We start from the raw sequence: 26,776 nt of genomic DNA on the forward strand, positions 1-26,776 counted from the left end.
GGAAGCCTCCCCGTGAAGGTGGGGGTTCCACCTGCCCCCGGAGTCGCCTGGCACAGGCCCAGCCTCTTCACCTGTGGAAAGCAGCCCCTCTTTGGTCCTGACACATCAAGACACTGACTCCAGAAAACCTGACCGCATTTTTTGCAAATTTATTCTCTGCCTTTACTTGGCAATAAATTCAGAGCCTTCCAACAAAACACAATACAGTACAGTCTCTGACTGCCTGCTTACGCCACTTCCCCCAGGGAAGAAGAGCTGGGCGACAGAATTAGCATCTTGAGCAGGAAAGAGAAGCTCTCTGCTCAGCCGGTGCACGGGCCACAGGAGACTTTTCTAGCTGCCTTTTAAAAAGATGTATAAAGGGAAGCCGCCTGCAGAGCTCTGGACCCAGAGGGGCGTGCTGGGAACCCGTGTGGCTTTCAGGCTGTTGGCAGGTTGCAAAGACCCTTGACCCCTCCTTTCAGGAGCCCCAGGGCCAGGGAGCTGCCCACTCCCGCGCCGCCCCAGCCCGACAACCGGGCTGGAGCTAAAGTGTGGCGGTGTTTCCGTCCATGTGGAGTATGAGCGGCGGCAGCCTGCAGCCACGGCTCACTGGCCCGGGTACCAGGCGCTGCTCTTAGCACCGGCCGGCCTCTGAAGCCGCAGGGCATGTGAGCGGCCAGTCCCTGTCCTGACATTTCCCCACAAGCCCCGCTATTGTTAGCGCGCAGCTCCGCAGAGAGCCAGGAATGCACAGATGGTGGTGGAGCCCAAGCCCAGTGGTAAGCGCTCGGCTATCAACCTTTTCTGCCCTCCTACCAGCCGCTGAGATCCTGGGTAGGAGTGACACAAAAATGGATGGAATGTGGGGCGCCTGGCTGGCTCAGTCAGAGAAGCATGCGACTCTCGATGGGCTTGATGTCAGGGTCGTGAGTTCGATCCCTGTGTTGGGAGTGGAGATTACAAAAAAAAAAAAAAAAAAAAAAGAAAGAAAAAGAAAAGAAAAGAAAAAAGAAAGGACTAAATTTATAACCAGGAGTGGGGAAGGCCTTTCAAAGCAAACCTCAAAACTAAAGAAGAAAAAAGATGCCATCAGACCAGCAATGATTAAAAATTCAACACTGCTGGATAAAAAGTCAATATTGTTAAGTGTGGTGTAATAGGAAATTTCATTTATTGTTTTAGGAGTATAATAATGTGTGCCATTTTTAAAATGATTTGGAAATAGAGCCAAATATAAAACATGCAGGGGCACTTGGTGGCTCAGTTGGTTAAGGCTCTGACTCTTCATTTCAGCTCTGACTCATGATCTCAGGGTCGTGGAATTAAGCCCCGCATCTAGTTCTTCCCTGGGCATGAGGTCTGCTTGAGATTCTCTCCCACTGCTCATCCCCCTGCTCACTCTCTCTCTCTCTCAAATAAATACATAAATCTTTAAATATATATATTAAAAAACACACACACCTTTGGCCCACACGTGCCACCCTATTTATTCTACAGATAGACTGGCAAAAATATCTCCTATGTATGTAAAAACATAGTCTTGGTAGCATTCTTTGAAAGAGGAAACACTGAAAAGCTACTTAAATGTCCAGCAAGAGGGACAAAGTGAATAAATAATATAGTGTCATCCATGCAAGTCAAGAATGAGCCAGCCCTGCATGGGTTGGTATGAAGAGATGTCTAAGACATAAGAGCCAATAAAAAGACATAGTACAAGACAGTTTATACCACAATCCAATTTGTGAACATAAATTTAAGTAACACATTCACAAATAATTTTTCTACAAGAATGTAGAAAAAGGGAAAACCCACTGATAATCATTTTAGACTAAAAGGAATTTTACTTTTCATTTTATTCCCAAATGAACTTTTTTAAAAAATTTCTGCATTTATAACTCTAAGTTTTTAGAGATAAAGATTTTTTTTTTGAGCTAAAGATCTTTGATATAGTATATTGCCCACGGAATAATACACACTCAGGAAAAAAAATATTTTTGTTTGGTCTCACAGAAGATCACATTAAGTGCAAAACATTGCAACTCTGAATTAAGATCCCACAAAAATGCCCCCTTGCTTTGCATTCTCAGGTCCCTGAAGCAAATCCTCAGTGTGGGGCCTGTTCTTACATCTAAACTAGGATTGGTTAGTGAAGACTCATCCTCCTCCTCCTTGTCTCTCTCTCCTCTCCATGGTGAATGCACTTTTAGACTTGGTGTCTAATGATGACTTGTCACCAGCACAGAACTTTGCTCATGAAGAAAAAGTGCCCCACTTACCTACAACTCCTCACACACAGACACAAAAGGAATCCAGAGGCAATCCTTCTTACTTCTCCCCCAATCTTTCAGTTTCCAAGTTGAGGATTTCTTTTAGCTGCTGCCCAACGTGCAAGTTTCTATTCCCCAAATCAACACAGTTCTATGCATTTCAGCCTGAGCAGCCAAGATAAGTGGAGGTTTTCACATATGCGATTTGTTTGACTTTAATATGAATAGAGGTCTTGTCCGGAGTCAAGAAAGCAACCTCTGTCTACAGGCGTTGTACACGAATGGCCGTGCACGCTGGGGGACAGAGGGCCCCACGGGCTTCCCTTTAGAGCTCTCCTGCAGTTAGTTGTTCCACATTTGTCTTCTCTTGGGGAAAATAAATACTTTCTCCAGTAATGAAGACATTTGTGAAATTAGCTATGGAACAAATTCATTGGCTCATTGACTATCAATTAATTAAATGAGTTGTTTTTTTTAATTCTCTTGCTGTGATAAAAAGCATTTGGCTAATTCACCATCATTCCTGATTCTGAGAAATGACTCATAAAAAAATGAAGCTGATTCTTAGCTTTAAACCTGCTCACACAAAGAGCTGACTGATTTGCCCAACTGGATACTGAATTAGGCACAAAACAAGAAGCTTGTTAGAGCAGAAGCATTACCAAAGGGGGGGGGGGGGGACTGAAATGGTGAGATAAAGCATACACCAACTTTAAAGAACTTGGAAAATAATCCCTTTGACTATGTAGTTTGAAGGTAGATTTTATGTGCTGATAACGGGAAAAAAAAATCTCCAGATTAAGTAGCAAAAAGCAATATGCAGTATTTCCCATTTACAAAGGGAGGTAAGGGGGGCAGGTGGTCAAGTATATGGAAGAAACTGATTAGAGGCTAAAGGCCTGGGGCAGCAGAAAGAACTACATCGCACTATAAAAGTCTTTGTACTGCTAGATTTTTAAATTTTTAATGTAATATATATTTTTTATTGACGTGAAATTCACATGACATAAAATTAACCATTTTAAAGTAAACAATTCATTCACTGGCATGGATTACATTCACAATGTGCAATCAGCACCTCTAGTTCCAAAACACTTCCATCTCCCCAAAACAGACACATCACCCATTAAACAGGGATTTCCCACCCGACCCCCACTGCCCAGTTCCTGACAAACAGCAATCTGCATTCCATCTCTATGGTTTTACCTATTCTAGATATTTCATATAAATGGGATAACACACTAAGTCACCTTTTGTACGTGGCTTCTTTTGTACTTCACTTTTAAAGACTACCATTTACATCAAATATTTCCTGGAAATATTCTATCCAAGTCACTCATTGTAATTTTTTTTTCAAAAATATTTGAAGGCCTAATATCTGTAAACCAATTATATCATGGCCCATAGATGACAGAGAAATGAAACAATCGATGCAAAGATTATCCAGATAATCATTTTCTGCTTACTAGGGCAAAGGTTATCAGTCGACTGAAAATTCTGAACACACAACAGCTACAGAATATCTTGCAAGCTTTTGTAAGTCATCTAGAGGAAAATGTTGGAGCCAAAGCTGGAAGGGACTAGAGGGCTCATTGCATTTTACTTATAGGTTAGAAGGTCAAAGCCTACATGCACAAAATCGGCCTGCTTCACACTATAGCGAGAGCCTATGTCCACTACCATGGCCAGGCCTCCACAGGGCTCATAAGTGGACAAGAGCAAGGAAGAAGAGCACACATGGGTATAAAACACAGGGTGGGAGGGGCCCCTGGGTGGCTCAGTGGATTAAAGCCTCTGCCTTCGGCTCCGGTCAGTATCCCAGGGTCCTGGGATCGAGCCCCACATTGGGCTCTCTACTCGTCAGGGAGCCTGCCTCCCCCTTTCTCTGTGCCTGTCTCTCTGCCTACTTGTGATCTCTGTGAAATAAATAAATAAAAATCTTAAAAAAAAAAAAAAAACGCAGGGTGGGAGCTACAGGTTTCAGTGCCAACATGTGTAGTGTGGGGAAGCTAATTGGTCACATGCTCATCAGGAAAGCCTGGACAAACCAACAACCCAGCCCTTCAAGCCACCATCAGAAAATGGGCCACAGGGAAATCCAACCCCCAAAATCTGGAGAGAGGTGAGACAGAGAGTGACAGCCAAGACCTATTCACCAGGAGGAGAATCTACCGGGGCCACATGTGGGAGGAACATCTGCATGGTAATTTGCAGGAGTTGTTGGAGCCACAACCTTGAGGGCACCCCTACACTTTCATGGGTTTGACGCCCCCCATTCCCAGGGGATCCCACATGAGGTTCTCATAGCAAAGAGCCAAGAAAACCCCATTCCCAGTTGGGCCAGGGGAAGAGTAACCAAATGAAAGATGCCTAGAACGGTTCACAGGACACAGACTCATCCTGCAGGCCTCTCCGAACCTGAGGAAGGGCAGTGGCCTGACTCTAGCCCTGCATCCTCCTCGGCTCACCCAAGGAGGAACAAAATAGTTCAGAAACTCTGGAGAGGGCTGGGTACAGAGGCCTGCTGGGAGACAGAAGTTTCATCCTTCTGACAAAGAGAATATGGAATATACCCCCCCTCAACTTACTGCCCATGAACAGGCTCCCATACAATCACAATGAGTGACAGTTAGAGATCTGCAAGAGATAGACACAACTCAACAAGGAGAAAATGCTAAAGACCACAGGGCCCTAAAGGAACTGAAGCCTCGGGCACCTCCAGCTTCAGCACAAAATGAACACAATTCAGCTCCTAGCTAGATTAGCCTGAATCCGCACCCTAATGGCCCTTTACCTTTGTTCCTACACCAAATACCAACAATAACGAGAAATCCACAAAGCATGCCAAAAGGCAAGAAAAATCAGAATCTGAAAGGACGACAAGCATCACAAAAAAACTCAGAGAGGACACATACACTGGAATTATCAGACAACTTACAATAATCATGATGAATGTGTTAAAGGCGCTAATGGAAAAAGTAGAAAAAATGCAAGAACACACAGGTTCTATCAGCAGAGAGATGGAATTTTAAAGAACGAACCAAGAAAAATGGTAGAATAAAAACCCTACTAAAGAATGAAGAATGCCGGGGCACCTGGGTGGCTCAGTGGGTTAAAGCCTCTGCCTTTGGCTCAGGTCATGATCCCAGAGTCCTGGGATCAAGCTCCACATCGGGCTCTCTGCTTGTCGGGGAGCCTGCTTCCCTTCCTCTCTCTCTGCCTGCCTCTCTGCCTACTTGTGATCGCTGTCAAATAAATAAATAAATAATCTTAAAAAAAAAAAAATGAAGAATGCCTTTCTCAGGCTCATCAGAAGACTGAGCACACCTGACAGAAAAAGCAGTGAGCCTGAAGAAAGTTCAATAGAAAGTTCCCAAACTAAAAGACAAGCAGAACAGAACATCCAAGAACTGTAGGATAATTTCAAAATACATAACATATGCATAATGGGAATACTAGAATAAGAGAGAACAGGGGGATTTTTTTTTTTTTTAAGTGAGAATCATGGTTGAGAATTTTCCAAAATCAATGACAGACACCAAACTATGGATTCAGGAAGCTCAGAGAACATAAAGCAGAATAAATACCAAAAGAAAAAGAAAAAGTGCACCTACTCATATAGCGGTGAGTTGGAAAAATCGAAGACAGAGTGCAATTCTTTTAAAAAGCCAGAGCAGTGGGGTGGGGGGTAGAACACTGAACCAAGACAGGGGCAAGAAAAATAATCAGGTCTGATTTTTCTTCAGAAACTATACAAGCAAGAAGAGAGCAGAGCGAAATAGTTAGAAACTAAAAGAAAAATACCAACCTAAAATTCTATTTCCAGCAAAACTATCCTTCAAAACTGAGATAGAGAAAACACTCTGAGATAAGCAAAAACTGAGGCAGTGTGTTACCAGCTGTTCTGCACTGCAAGAAATATTAAAAGTTTTTCAGAGAGAAGAAAAGTGATTTGTCAAAAATGCAGATCGACGTAAACACAGGAAAAGAAAGAAGGAATAAATGAAGTTAAAATAAAATATTTGGGGGGCACTTGGCTGCCTTAGTAGGAAGAGAATGGGACTTTTGATCTCAAGGCCATGGGTTCAAGCCCCATATTGATTGTAGAGATTATTATAAATAAATGAATGAATAAATAAATAAACTTAGAAAAATAAAATAAATACTTTATTTTTCTTATTTTTAATTGATCTAAAAGAAAATTGTTTAAACACTAACAACAGCAATGTATTGGGTAATTATAGCATATGGATAAGAGAAATGAGCAAAGTCAAAAAGGAACAGAGAGAAGACCCCTCAATACTGTCTGAAGATAACATCATTACATATCAAGGGATACAGTATTATTTGAAAGTGGGCTCAGCTCACTTAACAAACATATATTGCAAACTCTGGGACAACCACCAAAAATGTTAGAAAGTTAGAAAAATGTTAGAAACTACCAAAAATGTATAACTGATATGTTAACAGAGGAGATGAAAAGGAGTTATACACAATATTAAGAAGCAAAGAAGTCAGTAAAAGAAGGGGAAAAAAGAACAGATGTAATGACCAAAAACAATTACAGGGCACCTAGCTGGCTCAGGGGATAGAATTTGTGACTCTACTTAAAGATAAAAACTTTAGGGGTACCTAACTCAGTCAGTGGTAGAACATGTGACTCTTGATTTCAGAGTTGTAATTTTGAGTTCCACTTTGGGTGTAGAGTCCTGGGATCGAACCCAGAGTCAGGGTGCCTGCTCAGTGGTAAGTCTGCTTCTCCCTTTCTCTCTGCCCCACTCCCCTACTCATACTCTCTCTCTCTCTCTCTCTCAAATAGATAAATAAATGTCTTAAGAAAAATAAAATAAAATCTTAAGATAAATAAACACATAAAAATAAAATCTTAGGGGCGCCTGGGTGGCTAAGTCAGTTAAGCAACTGCCTTCGGCTCAGGTCATGATCCCGGGGTCCTGGGATCGAGCCCCGCATCAGGCTCCCTGCTTGGCAAGGAGCCTGTTTCTCCCTCTCCCTCTGCCTGCCTCTCTGCCTACTTGTACTCTCTCTCTGTGTCAAATAAATAAATAAAATCTTATAAATAAATAGATAGATAGATAAAATCTTAAATAATTATGAACACTATGGATATTAATTCAACTATATCAGAATCACTTTAAATGTAAACAGTCCAAAAATGTTGGATAAGAGTTAAGAGGGGATTTTCAAGATGAATAAAAAAGCCAGACTCCACTATGCTGTTTAAAGAAGTCCACTGGACATAAAAAGGCTCCATTTAAAAGGGAGAGCTGGAGAAGGATACAGAGTGCTAATGCTAATCCCACGAAAGCTAGAGTCGCTATGCTAATTTCAGACAACACTAACTTCTGAACGCGGAAAATCACGGCAGACAAAGAGGGGCATTACATAAGGATACAGGGGTATGTTCTCCAAGACACAGTAACACTGAATGTATATGCAACTAACAACACAGTGTCAAAATACAGAAGCACAAACTGGCCGACCAGCAGGAAGAAATACACAAATCCACAGCCCTAGAGGACACACCATTCCTTTCAGGAACTGACAGATTCAATCAGTCAAGACGCAGCTGAGCAAAGCAACACCAACAAACAACTTGATTTATCTGACACATAGAATATTCCAGCCAAGAATAATAGAATATACTTTTCTCTAGCTAACAGGGAATGTTCTGGCCATAAAACCCACCTTAACAAACAAACAAAAAATAAATAAATAAAATCGAAATCATTAAGCTCTGCTTTCACATCACAACGGTCCTAAATTACAAGTCACTGACAGAAAATTGGAACATCCCCAAATATCTGGAGATTAAACAGCACACTTTTAGATAACATTTGGTGCAAGGAAGAAGTCTCAAAAAATTATAAAAAATTTTAAATGAATGAAAATAAAAATAAAAGTTACCAAATGAGTACAATGTAGCAAAAGCAGCACTTATACAGAAATTTATAACATTAAATGCATAGATTAAAAGGCAGAAAGATCTAAAGTCAGCCCTCCAAGGTGCCTCTTTAGGAAACGAGAGTTAGAAAAGCCAATTTAAGCCCAAAGCAAACAGAAAAAGAAAAAAAAAAAGACACAATAAAAAACTGGTGCAGAAATCAATGAAATCATAAACAGGAAAATAATAGAGAAAAACAACAAAACCCTGGGCTGGTTCTTCAGAAGATCCATAAAATTGATAAACATCTAGTCAGGCTAAAATCGTGAAGAGTAAGATGGTTACAGATGTCCCGTGCCTACCGGCAATGTCACGTTTTCGGGCATCATCATTGCAAACATACAGCAAAACAATATTTAAAAGAGGAAAGATAGCGAAAGGAGGAAATACGGCATTATATCATTTAGGTTGTCCTTGTTTTAGCTGAAAAGCTAAAGTGTAGCGGTCTTGATGGGTCTGATGGTTTCGGTTTTCGAAGACCAGAAGGGCAGTATTTTATTCGACCAGGACGTGTTTTCTAGAGGGAACTGGGGTACAGCGGGCAGCGTTCCCCACTCCCTCACGTCTCACACCCGTAAAGTGTCCAAAGGGTTACTTGCGAACCTGCCTTTTGGTTAAGCCTTCCACGGTTTCTCTAAGTTTTCTTATTCACGATCTACTCAAGCCTCGCAGAAGTCCCAAAAAGGAAGTAATCTGAGTACTGTTCTCTCTCTTTAGATGAATAAAAGGAGAAATTTACAGAGAGGCTCGAGGTTTTCAGAAGACCTAGCGGAGCCCCCATCCCCGCAGTCTCGCAAGCCTGCCCTCAAGCCAGGACCGCACCTGCTCGGCGGTAAGGGGCTCTGCGCGCCCCGCGGTCCGTCATACTCCTGACGTTAACTGCCGAGGTCAGATGAGCAGAGCTGGGACATAAAAGCGCCCTGAAAGAGGGCCCTGCAGGAAAAACGTGGCAGTTCGGATGGCTTGTGTCATTTATCAGTAACAGGAGCTTTCTCCGTGTTCGTTGCCCATTCCTCTTCGAGCCCCCAGCAGCGATCAGCCGCTGGAGACACAGTTCATTTATCTGCTGGAAGATACCTTCATCGTGTATGAAATAATAAAATGTGTGTGTGTCAGCAGGCAAAATTGACAATTAAATGAATTTTAGAATGAAAATCATTTAGTTCACTGTAAAATATAAACGCAATTAAAAACAACAACAACAACAACAACAACAACAAAACAAAACTAGGGGCACCAGGGTGGCTCAGTCAGTTAAACTTCTGACTTTGGATCTCAGCTCAGGTTATGATCTCAGGATCTGGGGGCTGAACCCCATGTCGGGCTCCATGCCGGGTCTACAGCCTGCTTAAGAGTCCCTCCCTCCCTCTGCCCCTCCTCTCTCTCTGTCCCTCTCTATTAAAAAAAAAAAAAAATCAAAAACATTAATTGCCACAATCCTTAGGATTTAGGGTCCCTTTTCCTCAGCATTATTTTCCAGGTTTGAACCACTTGGCACATGACAACTAGGTCTCACAGTTGTTTTCGCTTGATGATATATTATAAACATTTTCCCATGTCCACAATCTCCAAAAATCTTATCTAATTAGAGCAGGATATTTACTTAACCATACTTAGACGTTTTCCATTTGGGACTGCTAATCACACACACATACACACACACACACACACACACACACACACACACATGAGAGGCATTTGTTCAGTGCTTATTTAAATGCTATTTCCTTCTTTTTCCCCACATTGAATTCATATCCTTGAGCTAGATTCCCCAAAGCTCAACTGTCGGCAGGATTTGTGGTTGCAAATAAAAATCCAGCATTTATCCATCTGTCCTTAAGCCATCCCTCCCCCTCAGCCGGCCCCGGTCAGGCCTACAAACGCTTTCCTTCTGCGGGGCCGACGTGATTTACCCTTGACCACTTCCTGTTCTGCCGGAGCCTTCATCAGATTAGCCATCATATTAGCCAATGTTCCTTTTACCTAATTCCTCTTAGAAATCCTTTCAAATAACAATGTCGTGTTTACCGAGAAAAATCTTTTTTACTAACCAAGGCACTTACTAGTGTGTCATGGTAGTTACACTGTAACCAGACTGACTGGAGATAAACAGAATGGTATTGATAACAGATAGAGGGCCCGTACAAGGAGAGAGCCATACACAATTTAAACTAACATCATACGAACGACGGTTGCAGCTCCCAGATGCTTATTCTTGTCAGCAGCTCATTTAAGGGCATTTGCCATCTGGGGTCCGCTTATAGATGCCATTGGGTTTAAAAAACCACCCTGTGGGGATGCTTCAGAAAGAAGAACACATAACAGGTCAGGCAGATCTGAAAGTCCTTTATTTATTTATTTTTTTAAATGGATCGCGTTGAGTTAAAAGTTTCACCCTGAAGCAGTGGGTACCAGGTCCTGTGCTGGGAACAGGAGGAAGATGTGTCCTTCCTCCAGGAACCCAGCCCGCCACAATGCACCCCAAGAAAGTGTGACAAACAGACGTGGACATCTCAGCCTCCACTCTACGGCCCAGGAGAGCTGCAAAGAGGACAGACGCATGGAGGACGGTACCTCCGTCAGAGAGGTTTTACTCCCCGATAAACAACGCCGTCTTTTCAGGTTGAATGTGTAATTTCTATAAAATTGTGCCTCGAGTTTCTTTTGACTAAATGGCAGTTATATTTTGTTGACATAATAGGACACGTGTGTCATCAATTCTCCAGTTTTTTGGGGTATTTTTTTTTTTAACACTCTGGAGCTAATACTGGTTTCCAAGATTTAAAAATATTTCATTTTGCAAAGCTCACAGGCCGGAGGCTCAGGGCCTGCTGTGTCCGGTGAGTAAAAGGATGCTGTCTCCACACCACGTCATCCACAAAATGCCAGAGCAGCTCAGGGACACCATGAGGCCCGAGGGACCACGCAGAGCTCCCAGGAAGTGGCAGAGGGGGACTGGCAGGGTGCCTGGCAGAGAAGGCAGCGTGATGTGGGAGAAAACAGGTGACGTGGGGGCACGGGTACCCTGAGATGCCCTGGACCATGGGGGCATGTCAGGCGACAGCCGGAAATGCTGCCAGCCAGGGACAACAGGCCAGAGAATGGAACCAGCCAGCAAAAGACACAGGCTTCCAAGATGCAGGAGGAAACACGGAGCAGCTATGAAAGCAGGGGCTCAAGGCTGAAGGCGCCCTGTCCTGCAGCCCTCACTGGGCCTGAACGTGCGGGACATGCGGTGGGCGCACTTTACTTGATCCCATCAGGCTGGTAGGGAGAGCGCCCATGTATGGGGAAAATCACAGGGGGTTGGGAGACAGACAGGGGCAGCCCGGGGAGGGGAGGATGAGGAGAATCTATAGCAATTCACGTGATGCCAAGGTGAGAGTCAAGGCAAATCTCAAAGATCAAGATGTTATCTTTGTCCAACCCAACCTCCTCACTTCATACACTGAAAAAACGCAGTCCAAGGATATTTCCAACTGAATTGATACTGAATTGAGCTCAGTCCCTTGAAGAGTTGACGCCGAGTAACACAGGCCGCAGAGAAGAGGGTGCAGGGATGGGTGGGAACCTCAAGCATCAGGGCTCAGCTCCGGACACCCAGTGGGAATTCAACGAGAACACGGCCCGGATCGGCACCAGACGCGCTACTGAGCGGCCCACCAGTGGGTGACCCCAGTCGAGGTGCGCACATGCCCAACTGAGGCCTCTACACAGGGGTGCAGAGGCTCGAAAGCCCAGTGAACCCCCGAAGAAACATGCGGGGACCAGTCCCTCCAGACCAGACCACAGCAAGGAAATAGATACAGCGAGGAGATACAATGTGAGCCGCTCCTGTGATTTTACATTTTCTGGCACTTTTTTTTTTTTTTTAGATTTATTTATTTGAGAGAGAGAGAGAGAGAGAGAGAGAGAGAGAGAGAAAGCATGGGGAGGGACAGAGGGAGAGAGAGACTCTCAAGCAGACTCCGCAGTAAGCCGGGAGCCAGACACAGGGCTCCATCTCAGGACCCTGAGATCATGACCTGAGCGGAAATGAGTCAGAAATGAGTCAGACGCTTCAACGACAGTGCCACCCAGGAGCCCCCTGCCACGTTTTTTTAAAAAAGTAAAAATAAGCAAGGGAAATTAACGTTAGTAACATTTTATTTAAATAAATAACATCACATCAACATGCAATCAATATAAAAGTTATTACTGAGGTATTCTGTGTTTCTACTCTGTGTTTCACACGAGATCCTGGAAACCTGGTGTGCTTTCTACATGCACAGAAAGCTCCCTCGGGACTGGTCACAGGCTCAGAAGCCCAGGCAGCCAGAGGTTACGGGCTGGACAGTCCAGCGCCCCCCACCGCCCCGGTGCTCTCCCCCTGCTGCCCGGGATTGCTTCCGCCGCACCTGGAAGAGGTCCTGCCTTCCCCAGATAAATCCGGTCTTCTAGACGGCAGCCTTCCCGGCCGGGCTGGCAGGACACAGCCCGAGCCGGTCCTGAGCTGGTCCCCCAGGAGAAAGCCTGCGCCCACAAGCCTGCACGTGGCCAAGAACTGAGAGAAAACAAGGTCACCATCACGGAAGCAGGGCACTGGGCCAAAGGAGAAGGAGTCGTGGGAGAGATTAAAGTATTAACAGATAAGAACTGTCCCCTCGGCCACTCTGCGGCAAGGGAAATGCTCACTGAAGAAGGAGGAACTGAAAACATTTCCTTCTGAAACATGCTCACGTTTACCTATTCCAGAGCCCAGTCCCTGGGTGAGGACTCAGTGACGAGTCAGCATTAAAAACAAAAGAAAAAACACACTTTAAACTCTGAGCTATTGCACAAATGGGAAAACACTGAGGATGAGTGGCATTGCCACAGGATAAGGGACTCCTGGGTGTCCCAACTGGCTGTTTTTCCTGGAGCGAAACCGGAATTTACAAAATTCCAAAAGTCTAAGAGGGTCACACCTGCCCGCCGATTACAGAACCCCGTACTCCGTCTCGTTCTGGAAAGGCCTCCCCAGCCCCCTTCCCTCCCTCCCTCCTGGTCCTCGCCCTCACTGCATATCCCTTCCTCTGCCTTGGAACCGAGGGAGTTTGCCAGAGGAATGGGCAGACAGGACAAGAGGAGGAAAGGAGGAGCGGATGAGCTTGCTCCGGGACTCAAGCGTCTTTGGAGGGGAAAGAGACCTACTCAGTGCGACCAGTACTCACGGAGCGCCTACTCGGTGCCAGGCACTGGGCCGGCTGCCAAGGGGCACAGAGATGAGCAGGACAGGGCAGTGATTCCTGCTCCTCGCCGCACCCGAAACTACAAATAGTCGGGGAAGGCTCAGATGTGTGTACGCGACACAGGCAAGACCCCGCGAGACCATGTGAGCCACGTGCACACGGGCCCTGACCTCGCCCGGAAGGATTCCCGCCTTTCAAAGCAGAGCGGGTGAGCCAAGCAAGCAAGGGCAAACCCATACGGGCAGCGGGCTTCGTGCTCCGCGCTGTCCCATCCGCTCCGGGACCGTCGCCCCGGCCCCCGCGGCCTCTCCCTCCCCGAGCTCGCCGGTTCACCTGCAGCCGCGGTGTGTTCCAAAAAGCCCGTTCTTCTTGGACAGAAGGGACAAGGGTAGCCGAACTCCCGCCACCCTCTCGCCACTTGAACAGGGGAGGGAGCCTGCAGCGTGCTACGCCATTGGGACCCGGGGTGCCCAGCAGGAGGGCAGAGGGTGCCGCGCCAAGGACAGAGGAGCCACAGAGTAGAAGGTGGCCCTCCTGAGCAGCCCCGAGCAGCCGAGCCGGGACCGGCAACGCCCCTGCCCACCACCACAGAGGAAACGCGAGCCCGTTGCTCTAAGTCCCTGCTCATGAGCCTTCTGTTGCGAGCCAAACATACGGGAGCACAAAGACATATAGTTAACGTGTTACAGGTCAAATCGTGTCCCCAAAAGACACGCCAGGCTCCTAACCCCCCGAATCTATGGCTGTGACCTCACTAGGGTCTTTGACAACAGGGCGGGCCCGACACCAGGACAACAGGTGACTGGCCGCTGCCGCCCACCTGCGTTCATTGGAACTGCGACAGTCACCGTCCCAGCGACCGGGTGGCTCCTAACCACAGACATCGACTTCTCACAGTTGAGAAGGCCGGAAGCCCCAGATCCAGGTGCTGGCAGACTCGGTGTCTACTGAGAGTCCGGTGTCCTGCGCGGTCGGCCGACCTTCCACTCACCGTGCCCTCACCGCAGGGGCGCTCAGGGGGCCCCCCAGGGTGTGTTTCTTAGGACGCCCGCCCCATTCATGAGTGCTCCCCACTCATGACCTAAGCGCCTCCCAAAGGCCCCACCTCCTCACACGTCACACTGGGGATGAGGCTCCGGGGGCGTCCGCTGGGTGCAGAGACGGCCCCCATGCACGAGGACAGAGGGGAGTCAGGCAGGCGTCAGTGCCCACGCCTGGGAGGCAGACGCTACACCCCGACACAGAGGTGGTTTCTTAGGGTCCCCCAGGCGGAGGGAATACAGACACCTTTCTTCTTTTCTCCGCTATATCCGGCCCTCCCCGCCGCGCCGCCGGCCTCCCACAGCCACACTGTCCCGGTTCCCAGGGCCTGCGGCTGACACTTCATTGAGACGCGGAGAAGAAAGAAGCGACTGTGATCTCAGCAGAGCGCCCGGTCTGTCTCATCCACACCAGGCACCGGGGCCGCCACGCCTGCCAAGCCGTTAGGAAGAAGGGGACACAGTTTTAGCCAATAAATCCCCATCCCAAGGCGCCAGCGCCGAGCGTCTTCTCTCTGGAAGCTCTTTCTACTCCACGGTGCTCGGATGCCGAGCGCTGCTGTGTGTGCTCCCAAGCACTACTGTGTGGCACACGGGGCGTCGGGAAAAATCACTTTCTGGGACTGTTGGTTTCAGGGGCCCCCGAGCTCCCCATAAGCCTTCACACTTCGTGAAGCACAGACCCTGTGTGAAGCGCATGAACGGGAACTGGAACCGGAGACCGAGGGAAAGCATAAGGCACTCAAGAAACAGAATCCACTGGACACGAGTTACCCCACACACAGGCTCTGGGATCTTTGCAGCTGATCGTTCCGGTTCCTCTGTGGGGAGAACCACGTGACTCAATGGCCCACAGTGTGTCTCCCCGACCCTCTTTCTAGGAACCCCGACCACCTCTCCACCCAGAGCACCTCAGTCTCCCACTGGAAAAACCCAAACAGGTAAGACTGATGGAGCCCACCTCAGAGGGTCGGACCACCAGCCGGGAGCTCAGTATCCTCTAGAACAAACCCCGCTTGGCCCTACCTCGCACCTCCGGGCGTGCCGCACGGGGCTGCCTCGTCAGCACTGTCCTGCCCCTCCAAGTCTGCACTCACTCATGCCCGTCCCCAGGGTTCCCGTGACACACACTAGGAGCCGCACACTGTGGTCCTTGTGCACACCCACAGAGCAAGGCCCACTTCTGCCTCATCGTCCCCAGTGTCACAGAGTGACTCCAGGCAGCCCAGCAAGCCCCTGTCTGAAGTTGGAACGGACCTGGTCTGCTGTCAACACCACCACAGAGCCCAGGACTGGCAAGGCCTTCTGTGTTGCACCCCTGACCCACAGGGCCGCGTGCTCCGGCTTTCATCCTCCAACCCAAACCAACACTCCCGCCCGCTTTGTGCTCAGCATCTTACGGTCCTGCGGGGCACTGCTCAGTGGACTCATCTCCCAGAGAGAACCCTCTGGAGCGGCTCAGATCATGCTGGAGGACAGAACGTAAACTCAAATCCCATTTCTTCGTTTCCCTCGTGAGCCACGTTTCTCGATCTTGTATTCTGGATCTTGTATTCAATCACTTAACACACATGGACTTAGAGAGTGCATGATACGCGCATGCAAAAATGAGTAAGTTCTTACCCTTGTGGGGCTTATGATTGAGCAGAGGAAATCAAACAGTTACATAAACCACTAAAATTAGAGGAGAGTTTCAAGTGCAGTCACAGGTTGTGAAGGAGAAGTTGTTATGGAAGCACCTGAGGAGAGAACGTTTCGTCCTGCAGATGGGAGAGGGACAGCGAGGACTTGGGAGGGAAGGGGATGGCAGGACCTGAGGCCTGCAGTTCCGGCCTGTGCTCCAGACACGTCCAGTGTCCCATCGCAAGATGCCAGCACCCAGGGAGTGGACCCACCTCAAGCCCCACGTTAATGATTCTACAGCTTTGAGAGAAAGGCGGTACGTGTTCCAAGACTGGAAGGGCCACTAGGAAGGGGGCACGCGGAGATGCCAGGAGGATGCCCAGGACCCCCGTCAGAAGCCTGCTGGGAAAACCATGCCGGAGAGATGGGCTGGGGCTACACAGTGAAGAATCCCAAAGGCTCAACCAGGGACACACTAGGTACCCAACAAGCAATGGCGGTAGCTGAGGTTGTCCCGGCAGCAAAGTGACAAGAGGTCCACAGAGAGATGATGAGGGACTCCGGTGGGGTTGACAAAATGCTTCCCAAGAAAGTCAGAAAGTACCTGTGTAGGTTCTGGCTTCGGAACAGCTGTTGAAGAGAATGTTTTACCTCGAGGAAGAAGAGGGTGCCTAGTACAGAGGTCTGCATGTTTCTGGGAAGGGGACGTTTCCCATCACCCACAAGCCGGGGGGAGAGGACCAGCCTCTCTGCCCCACCGGCTGCCCTTCCAGCGGGAGAGGCAAGCAAGCCTGATGGGGGAGGGGGTGGCGGGGAAGGCAAGTGATGGGGGGCGGGCAGCCCGCAGACAACCCAGCCACAGGGGGCAGACAGGGAGGATCAGAGCGCACCCCCCGTCAGTAGCCAGTTAACACATGTCCCAGAGGAAGACAGACAGTAGAGGAAGGGCTCCAGCATTGTCCACAGACCAGCAGGAGGGCAGTGGACGTCTGGGACGCATTCTCTCCATGCTTGAGGCAGTCTGCACGGGCCCAGCTCCCTCCAGAGAGCCTTAAAATGCTGCCTCCCCCAAAGTCACACATGTCCTTTCCAAAGAACTGCTTGGAGCCTGACCCTTTGGCAGCCATAAAGGGTCCCAGGAAAATCACGTAAGTAGGAGGTGTTCCGAGGACAGACACAAAACCTTGTTTAGCCAACAACCCTGCTAGAGACAGAGTCAATGAGGAAGCTCCCCTCTGTTGTACTGGGCCTGGGCACGGGCTCCCCACCCCCGCCCCACAGAGCTGTGCCAGTTGGGGCAGAAGCTACGGGAGCCGGCAGCTGCACTGCTGGGCCCGACTCCCAGCTCCGAGGCCCTCCGCAGCAGGCCGTAGGCCGCGACAGCCTAGGGAATCACAGCGGCCTTGCTCAGGGAACGGCAAATGCAAGAGGACGGGTTCCCGGGTTGTAAAAATGATGGCCACCGCCGTGGTTCTGCTCACCTTCTCGGAACCCAATCTCCTCCAGCATGCACACCTGGGGGGGGGGGGTTGGGGGAGGGAAATGAAGGGACAGAGGCTCCAAAACCAAACAAGGAAAATCCCACACTGGCAGGACCTTTGAGAAGACACCAGCCACGAAAGCAACTGTGGACACTCGGGAATCCCGGTGGGAACGGCGCTCAGAGACAGCCAGCCTCCTGGAGAACAGGCCTGTGGCAGCGCGGCCGGCCCTCGGCTCCCGGCCCACCCTGGCTGCTGCTTGCGCTTCCCAGGCCCAGAATCTGACCTTGACCCTCCCATGTGGCCCAGCTAACGGGGACTCATCCTTCAAGTCCCTGGCACCCCCGGCTCCAACGGACAAACCCCTCCCCGCGGCCGCTGCACTCTACACACCAACCCCCCCCCCATGGTAGAACAGTCTGAGAACATGCGGGCCTCCCCATCCCCCCAAACTTTGGCCGCCATAAGGTCACAGGATATATATCATTTTCTGAGTCCCACGTGGGCTTCAAGTTACCATGTGCCTGGCCTTGGACAACCCAACCACTCTGTTTCACCTCCGTCCTCCGCAAGGTGGGGACAGGCGCAGTGTCCATCGTGGAGGGCCCTAGAAGAACTGGGGCCACAGCCAGGGCCCCATCAGGCGACAGGACCTGCCACGTGACTGCTAACTGCTGTGTCCTCTCTCTCCTGCGGCCAACGCTAGGTGAACTCGGAAACGTTGGCTGCTACACTACTTCCCACCACCCACGAACTGTTTTGTCCTGGCAACACTGCATCTACCCTGTCCACTTGCTTCTCCAGGGGAAGCCCGGATCTCAGAGTCCAGGCCATTGAGGAAATATGCTCCAATTCAGGTTTTAGAGTCCAGGAGGGAAGGCAGATGGACAGTCTCACCCCCAAGAACCACCACCTCCAAAGCCTATCTCTCAACACATCATTTGTAGGCGAAAACACTCTTCTTGAAAAATCCTTAAAACTGGTTGCATTTGCTGAGTTAACCTGCAATGCCGATTCTCCCGGGTAACACCTTTAACACAGCACATCATTATTTCTGGATCTTGGAAATCCCTTCAGCCAACACCTGAGTTTTACAGTGCAGTATCTGGAGCCACGCGAGAAGGCTAAGACCTTGCCGTCGGACCCTGGCTGGGTCAGAGGCTGTACAAGCTCTGTCCTTCCGGACTAATCCCCAGCAAGTATGTGAACAGTTGCTGCAATTCAATTTCTTCCTCTAATTAAGAAAAGCTATTCATGTGTGTCAGCAACGCAGAAACAGAGGACAGAGGAAGCCGGTCCTGAGAATGATCACCTCAGATGACTTTCCTAGCCGTTAAGGAAAGGCACCTTCAACTTAGTTCTTGGATCTCCAAGGTAGGAAGCTACCCTAGTGAATATGGAGAGGGCCCAGCTTTCTCAGAAGCAATCCATTCTGTTCACAGCCTCCTGGCTCCCCCTGATATGCCATACCCAGAGATCCAGGGGCAGGGGGCGGTCCCTGCTCTGTCAGATGCCCTGCTAGCGTCTGAGGCCTCAGTATCCCCACGAGTGACTCCAGACCCTCAGACCCCCAGAGCAGCTGACACGTCCCCATTCTCACTAGCCTAAGCACAGAGCAGGAGAAAGAACAGCTTGCAGTCGGGATCGCTGAGGCCAGGCCCAGGCCAGCCACAGCCCTGTGTGGGGGTCCCCAGGCTGGGGTCTCTGGCCTCTCTCCCCTCCAAGTCCCAACGAGCCGCTGGGCTAGGAATCCGCGGTGACCATCGAGCTCTGTGATTCTCAGTCTGCAAGGACAGGCCTCCTCCTGTCTCCACCACCAGAGAGAAAGGCTCTCAAGAGGAGGGGAAATTTGAACAAAAGAAGGCAGCAGGGCCAAATTATGAACCACAATGGGAAAAACAAGCGACGTGGCTCCCAGCTTCTGGCCGAGCCCCAAATTCCCCCGCTAAACGTCAGCAGCTTCGACTGAAGAGTGTGTGGGGTCCCATCCAAGTCCCAAACCACACCAAGTCCACAAGAGAAGCACCGTCCTTTAGGGCAGATCTGCACGCGGGAATGACGCGCTACCAGACCAGGGGCACTCAGTGTGCCCCTAAAGCACACGCATGTCAAAGTGCTCTGACGGCTGCCCCCCCCCCCATGCATAGCCTGTGGGTGCCCACCTAGGCGCTCCTCTCTGTGGCTCTGGCCCCAGCCTCTGAGTTCCTAACTCTCCCCAGCTACTGGCGTTAGAATCAGGGCCCCTTTAAACATGTAAACTTCCAAACTCCAATTGTGCTGGATCTGGAAAATTCCCATCCCATTAAAATTAGGTTATTTGCATCCCATTTTCTCCTGAGATCTGCAAACCATGCCTGACCTCTGGTAAGTGGTACAGGAAGCACAGGTCCCAGTAGGTGGGAGATGGGGGCGGGATCGGGCTCTAGAGGCAGCACTGGGGGCACTGCACAACACCCCCTTCATGACACAAAGCAGGGTGCAGCTCACTCATTCTCCTCTGCTCTTCCAAAATCATCGAGGGCTCCCACTGCTGCCGGATCAAGACCCAAGTCAGCCTGCAGTTCAAAGACGGTAATTCGTCCGCATCAGACTTCTCCAATCACATCTCCTTGGCACTTTTTACAAAATTATAAAAACAAACATTATAAAGTTACTAGAAAACCGCAAGGGACCAAGTCCCTCATCTCAGTACTGGGGCAGGGAAGCTCAGACCCACGGGAAAGGTCCGGAGCCCGCGCACACCTCCTGTTCCCACCCCCTCGCTCCAGCAGGCAGTTCCCCCCCCCACCAGGTGCCCTTCCCACCACACCTCACCTGCCGCACCTTCCAGCTGTGACTCCGTAGCCCTCCCACACAAAGCGGCCCTGACCCTGTCCGCATGGACTTACTTTGTGCCCTGCCCTTGACCTCAGAACACAGCTCCTCCGCTGGCTGATCTGGGGCGGGGCGGGGGGGGGGGCACCCCCTCACACACCCCCCTTCACTAGAATGCCTCCTCACCTACCCCCGCGCCCCACTCCCAGGGAAGAAGCTCCCCCCAGAACTGTGCGTCGCAGCACGTCCAAGTCAGAGGTCTTCCTGGGGCAGGGGCCAGACGCCCCTTCCCGGGCAGCGGCACCCGCTCCGGATATCCCCTGGGGACTTTCTCTAACCCTTTTCAGTCACCCAGACTTCTTCCCGGCACAAGACAAGCACAGGGTATTTGTTGGACATTTTTTTTTAATTCACTGAAAATAAAGGCAGGGAGGGAACTTTTTAAGTGACCATCCTAGACCTGACTATGGAGATCGTGAGGGTACGGTCAGTAGCCCCTTCCTCCCCGTGACCCGAGCCTTGCCCAAGCGACCGGCGCTGGGCGCCCAGGACGGTGCCAGGACCCGGGGCACCGCCAGAGGGCAGATGCAGAGACCCCGCAGGAGCGGAGGGCTCCGAGGGAGGGCGGCGGCCGCGGCCACCGGGCTGCGGGGACGGGCAAAGCGGGGGACGCGCGGCACCCGGCCGGGCTGACCTTCCCGCAGCCTCTGCGTCCGGGCGGTTCGCGCTCGCCAGACCCGGCGGCCCGCGGGCCTGCGTTCGCCCCCCGCCCGAGAGACGCCCCCGCCCGCCCGGCCGGGGCGCCGGGGACGCAGCGCGGCAGAGCGGCTCCCGGCCCGGGAGGCGACGCGGGACCCGAGCTTCCCGAGCGGCCGCGGCGCCGGGGCGGCCGAGGGGCAGGGCAGGGCCGGGCCGGGGTGGCGCCCTCGGCCGGGAGCCCGCGCGTCCCCGCCCCGCCCCCAGCGCCCGGGACCCCGGCGCGGCCCCGTCCCTCCGTCCCCGCTCGGCCGCGCCCCGCTCCCGCGATGCCGACACAAAGCGACGCGCGTCACCCACCTGGTCCCGCGCGGCCGGGGCTCCGGGGACCGCCGCGGCTCCGGGGACCGCCGCTCCCGCTCGGCCGCGGGCGGGGCTCCGCGCGCTGCGCCCAGGCCGGGTGTGCGGGGCCGCGTGCCGTGCGCCCTCCCTGCCCGCGCCGCGCCCGCCGGAGCCGCCCTTTCTGCCCAGCCCGGCCTCCAGCGGGGCGCGCGGCCGGCGGGGGACAGTGGGCGGCGGCGCGCGGCACAAAGACGCGGGCGCCCAGGCTCGGCCCGCGCCCCCGCCCGCCGCGCAGCGCCCCCTGCCGCCCGCCGCGCGCCCCGCCGCCGCCCCGCGCCCTCCGCCCTCCGCCCGCCCTGGGCGGCGCCTCTGCCCGCCGCGCGCGGGGGACTGCGGGGTCGCGGCTCGGCGGCGGCCGCGGGGACTCGGGCCGGGACGCCAGCCCTCGCCGTGCGGGGGGCGTCGGCCGGCAGGGCGGGAGGCGGGCGGCCCCAGGCGCTCCCCGCCGGCCGATGGGACAGCCCTGGGCCGGGCAGTGCGGCCGGGCTCGAGTCCCGCGCGGCCCCGGCCTGAGCGCAGCCCGCGGAAGCGTAGCCCGAGCCCCGCCGTCCGAGGACCTGGCTCTGGGCCTGTCGAGGCGTCCCGGAAGGCTCTTTCCATCCCAGCGCCGGGTGGCTCTGACGGACGCAGGAGGGCCAGCCCGGACGGTCGGGTCCCGAGACCCGGGCGCAGCAACCCACCTCCTGTTCTAGGCTTTCCGGCTCGGGCAGTCCGGACGGGGACGGCAGAATCCCCGCGGATCTCCTGCTGCCGCTCCCTCCAGGAGCCAGAAGTTGGCCAGGTGTTCCGCGGTGTGCCTCTGGGGCATGCACGGCTGAGCAAAACTTGTGGGTGTGCGTGAAACAAGGCCTCCTTCGCGGCGTGGACTCCCCTCCGGAACGACGGGAGAGCGGCCGTGCGAGCGGCCTTCCTCAACACCATCCCCTCCTCCGCGGCTCTGAATTCGCATGCCTTCACCGGCCAGACCCGCTTCAGCGAGTTATTTCCTTGCGCTGCCCTGTTTCTGGCTGGGAGACACCGGCGATAAGAGTACACGTGTCATCGCCATCTGGGGAGGGATCAAGTAGGTCAGACATGCACAACGCGACCTCGACGTGACCGAGGCACCAAACTCTACGGACTCCGCAGTCCTTAACTATTACCCCTCCCATTTCCTTCCATCATACAAGGTTCTCAAGTACCTGGAGGCTGTGTAGGAGTTACCTTCCTCTGCCACATACACATCTTTCTTTAAAGCATAAATCTGTCTCATGTACACTGAGAAGTTATTCTGGTCAATATCTCCCCTCCTCAAAGGTATGAACAGGCGCCTGACCTCGAAGGTCTCCCAGATTCTTCACAGAAGCGTCATTATTGAAGAGAAAGGCACCATGAGGGGCACCTGGGTTATTCAGTTCCTTATCCCGGAGTCCTGGGATCCAGCCCGGGTCAGGCTCCCGGCTCAGCAGGGAGTCTGCTTCTCCCTCTGCAGCTGCAACTCCTCCCACCCCCAGCTTGTGCGCTCTCTCTCTCTCTCGCTCGGTCTCCCTCAAATAAATTTTATCTTATTTTTGAAATGAAAGAAAAAGGCACAGTGAGAAGAATCCTAATACTCAGTTGCTCTGACCTCTCAACAGGAGGTGAGAGTGGTTCCGCACAGAGCTGCAAGCCTCACAGAACCAGGATTCGCCCCTCCTGGAATGTGGTCATGGCACCAGACAGGACCCAGCGATGAATGGGCAGATGGATGGATGTCTGCAAATCCACCAGGAATGGAAATGAGCCCGTGTACATCATGCTGGATGGGTCCATACTGGGTACCGTTTCTACCGCAAACAGGGGCATAGGATTTCTATGGGAAAGAAGCGACTGGGACTGGCAGGGAGAGTGCTCAGAAGAGCCATGCTCTGAGCCAAGTGTGTAACTGAGACCAGGGTGTGCTCATGAGTTGACCTGTGTATGACTTCATCCCCACTCTGTCTTCATTAATGATGTTGTCAGGGAATGAGGACACCATCAGTGATAATATAATTTGCATACAATACATCTCAAACACAATTGTTTTGTATGATGACCTCATCCCCTATCTCCAAATCTCTGAACTTGTCAAACATTTAGCTTGTTTCTGTGTTGATCATGCCTTCTGTCACACTTTATGTTTTGGATATTTACTGTCTGGTTGTTTGATCTCAAGATTCTGTAGAATAGTGATGAAGTCATTTTTCTATGTTTCTCCCATAGGGCCCTGAACACGCTAAGCACTCAATAAATAAAGAGTGAAATCATCTACTCTGAGCTTTGCTTTGGAGCGACCATCCTGGTTCTCTCCAGGGATAAGCTGCCTGTGTCTCTCAAGGTCATGTCCACTCATCAGTCCATTGCTTTCACAGGTCATGAGCTGGGGCCATCTTCCCCAGAGGTCTTTCATGTCAAGCCCATTTTAAAAGATACCCATTGTTCCTAAGTGTTTGTGACTCATCATTCCCTCACGGACCAAGTGTCATTTTGATTACCTACTCGAGGCAAGGTTCTGTGCTAGACAGTTAAACAGACTGCCACCATACATGGTCCCAGACCAGAGAAATGGAATTCCATTCTCAAGTTTCTCCTCTCAACAGAAAATGGGGGAAGCTCAAGCTTCACACTCATGGCTTAAAATAAAAACATTTCAGACAGTTTGTATGAATTTATAATCACACATTCTGTAAGTACAGAAAATTTGTCATTCTTTTGATTTTTAAAATCAGTTTAAAGCACCTGGTTGGCTCAGTCCATTAACCGTTGGCCTCGGGTCATGATCTCAGCGTCCTGCCCAGGAGGGAGCCCCAGCCAGGTGCCCTGCTCAGCCCGGAGTCTGCTTCTCCTTCTGCCTGTGCTCCTCCCCCCTGCTTGTCCTCCTTTCTCTCTCTCCATCTCTCTCTTTCTCTCTCAAAATGGATAAATAAAATATTTCTGCAAAAATCAAATAAAATCAACTTCGACGCAATCCCTTGTTTCTAGAGAGCCGCCAGCCACTAAATGCCGGTTATTGTTCTGACTCTCTTGGCTGGGATACCCAAGAATCAGGAGGGTTTCATGGCTCTGGCGATGTGGGATGTGACCCGTATTCACCCTCAGCATGCGGCCAGGTCCTCTGACAGTCTCCTCCAAGACACGCTATCCCTCTTGAGCATACTGGCCACAGTTTCTCATCAACGGGCTCAGTTCCCCACGGGGCCCAGGGGGCCTGAGAGGGACAGGGCAAAGCCAAGTCTCTGCCAGTCTCGGAACTTCTTGGGAAAGCTCCCCAGATCTGCACTCCTGATTCCTGCCTCTCAAAGGTCTCCTTGGGGTGCCTGGGTAGCTCAGTAGGTTGGGTACCTTCCTTCAGTTCAGGTCATGATCCCAGGGTCCTGGGATCCAGTCCCATATAGGATTCCTTACTCAGTGGGGAGTCTGCTTCTCCCTCTTAATCTGTTACTCTCTTTCTCTGTTTTTCATGCATAAATAAATTCCATATATATATATATATATATATATATATATATATGTATCTCAAAGGCCTCCTCTTTCTTTCCCAGCCTACACATCCCAAATAATCCCATCCATGCACAGAACGTCCACATAAGACAGGATGAAGAAGGATTGTCCTCAGGCAGCTCTGCCATCAGCTCTGCAGACACCCTTGGAGCTAGAAAAAAATGCAAGGCTCCAGCAATTTTCCTAGGCAGTCCGGAGAGAAGATGCAAAAAAGGAAGCTTACATTACTATCACATGAAATATGTGGTCAAAACAACCAGAATAATAGCTTGAGGAAGAAAAACAAAACTTCAAGGAAGAAAATACAAGTGGAGAGAAAAAATTCAGCCCTGCTGTCATTTAAGAGCACTGCTGTGGGTTGATTTGAGTGCCTCCAAAGTCTTAGGGTGAAGTTCGAACCACCTCATGGTACAACCTTCTATGGAAACGGGGTTGTTGCCGATGTCCTTAATTCAGATGAGGCCATCCTGGAGCACAGTGGACCCTAATCCAATGTGATTTATAAGAAGGGTAGACAGACATACACCTACATACACCTACAGAGGATGCTCTGTGAGCTTGAACCCAGAGGCTTGGTGATGCTTCCACCAACTGGGTGGAAGCATAGACAGAAGGGTAGACAGACATACAGACATACAGACAGACATACACCTACATACACCTACAGAGGATGCTCTGTGAGCTTGAACCCAGAGGCTTGGTGATGCTTCCACCAACTGGGTCTCCCTGAAGTTTGCCAGCAAAGCACCAGAAGCTAGGAGAAGCCTGGGAAAGATGGTCCCTCCCAGCCTCAGAAGGAGCCAACCCGGTCAACCCCTTAATCTCAGACTTCCGGCCTCCAGAGCTGTGAGATGATCCATTTCTGTGGTCTAAGGCTTCTGGCCCCTGGTTATTTTGTTTCGGCTGCTCTAGCAGACTGATACATGCAGCTAAAAATATGCCCATGTGTGACTACAATGTAGGGAATAAGTGTCATGACAAAAATTAAAATGCAATATACAAAGGCGGTAAAATAAACAGTACTGTGAAAATTAATAAGAGGATACCCCACTGAAGGGGCGTCGGGAGGGAGCTCTCAGGCCCTCTCGCTCCTGGTCAGTCGCAAACCCAGCAGGAAGAGAGGGATCTTGCAGGTGCCGGCTACTTTACTACACACACGGGAGGAAGGGAGGCTCTCCTCCTCGAGGCCAACAGCCCAGCCCATGAGAAACGGTCACAACTCAGCCAAGGAGGAGTCACCACATTCCAGCTCTCCGTTTACACCAATGGACCTTCCGTGGGTAACGGCTTTCCCACCTTCCCGGTTTCCTTCACAAAAGAGTGTTCCTCTCCTTTGCTTGGTAGACAAGTCTTTGTCTGTGGTTTTTGACAGAGCTTGCTTGTCCCAGATCGCAGTTCTCTGCTATTCCTAATAAACGCATTTTTGTGGGTAAAATAACCAGCAGCCTTGTTTTTAAGATTAACAGTCATAAAGAGGAAGGTCACTGTGCCAAGAACAAAGTAAGATCACTTTTCTTGGCATCTTTTCCAGAAGGTAGAGACATTTTCTGCCCTGTTCACCACCCCACTCTACTCAGGAAGGACAAGTTCTGGGCACTCAAGGAGTATTTGTTGAATGAAATAAATGCGTCGTGTCTTCCACGATTCTTGCAACTAGTACTTCTCTCTGGCTCAGACGGAAATGCCATATTCTCAACAGACGTTTAGACCAGAGAGAAGGCTGAGTTTAATCTTTTTGTTGCACCTATAGAAACACCGAGGTTTAAAGTGGCCTTTGACAATTCCAAGATCACCGCTAGCT

General features: G+C 50.9%; 1 protein-coding gene across 1 annotated transcript in view; it reads right to left on the reverse strand.

Annotated features, from left to right (window-relative positions):
• The window catches only part of RNF144A (ring finger protein 144A), a 106,634-nt gene extending 84,185 nt beyond the window's left edge, over positions 1-22,449 (reverse strand). Inside the window, exon 1 of the mRNA XM_080814541.1 lies at positions 22,158-22,449. Within this exon, the coding sequence (XP_080670667.1) occupies positions 22,158-22,398 (241 nt within the window). The 5' untranslated portion in view covers positions 22,399-22,449. The remainder of the gene's footprint in view (positions 1-22,157) is intronic.
• Between the last annotated feature and the right edge of the window lie 4,327 nt (positions 22,450-26,776).

This window comes from Martes martes, assembly GCF_963455335.1.
Source record: "Martes martes genome assembly, chromosome: 9".
Lineage (NCBI taxonomy): Eukaryota > Metazoa > Chordata > Mammalia > Carnivora > Mustelidae > Martes > Martes martes.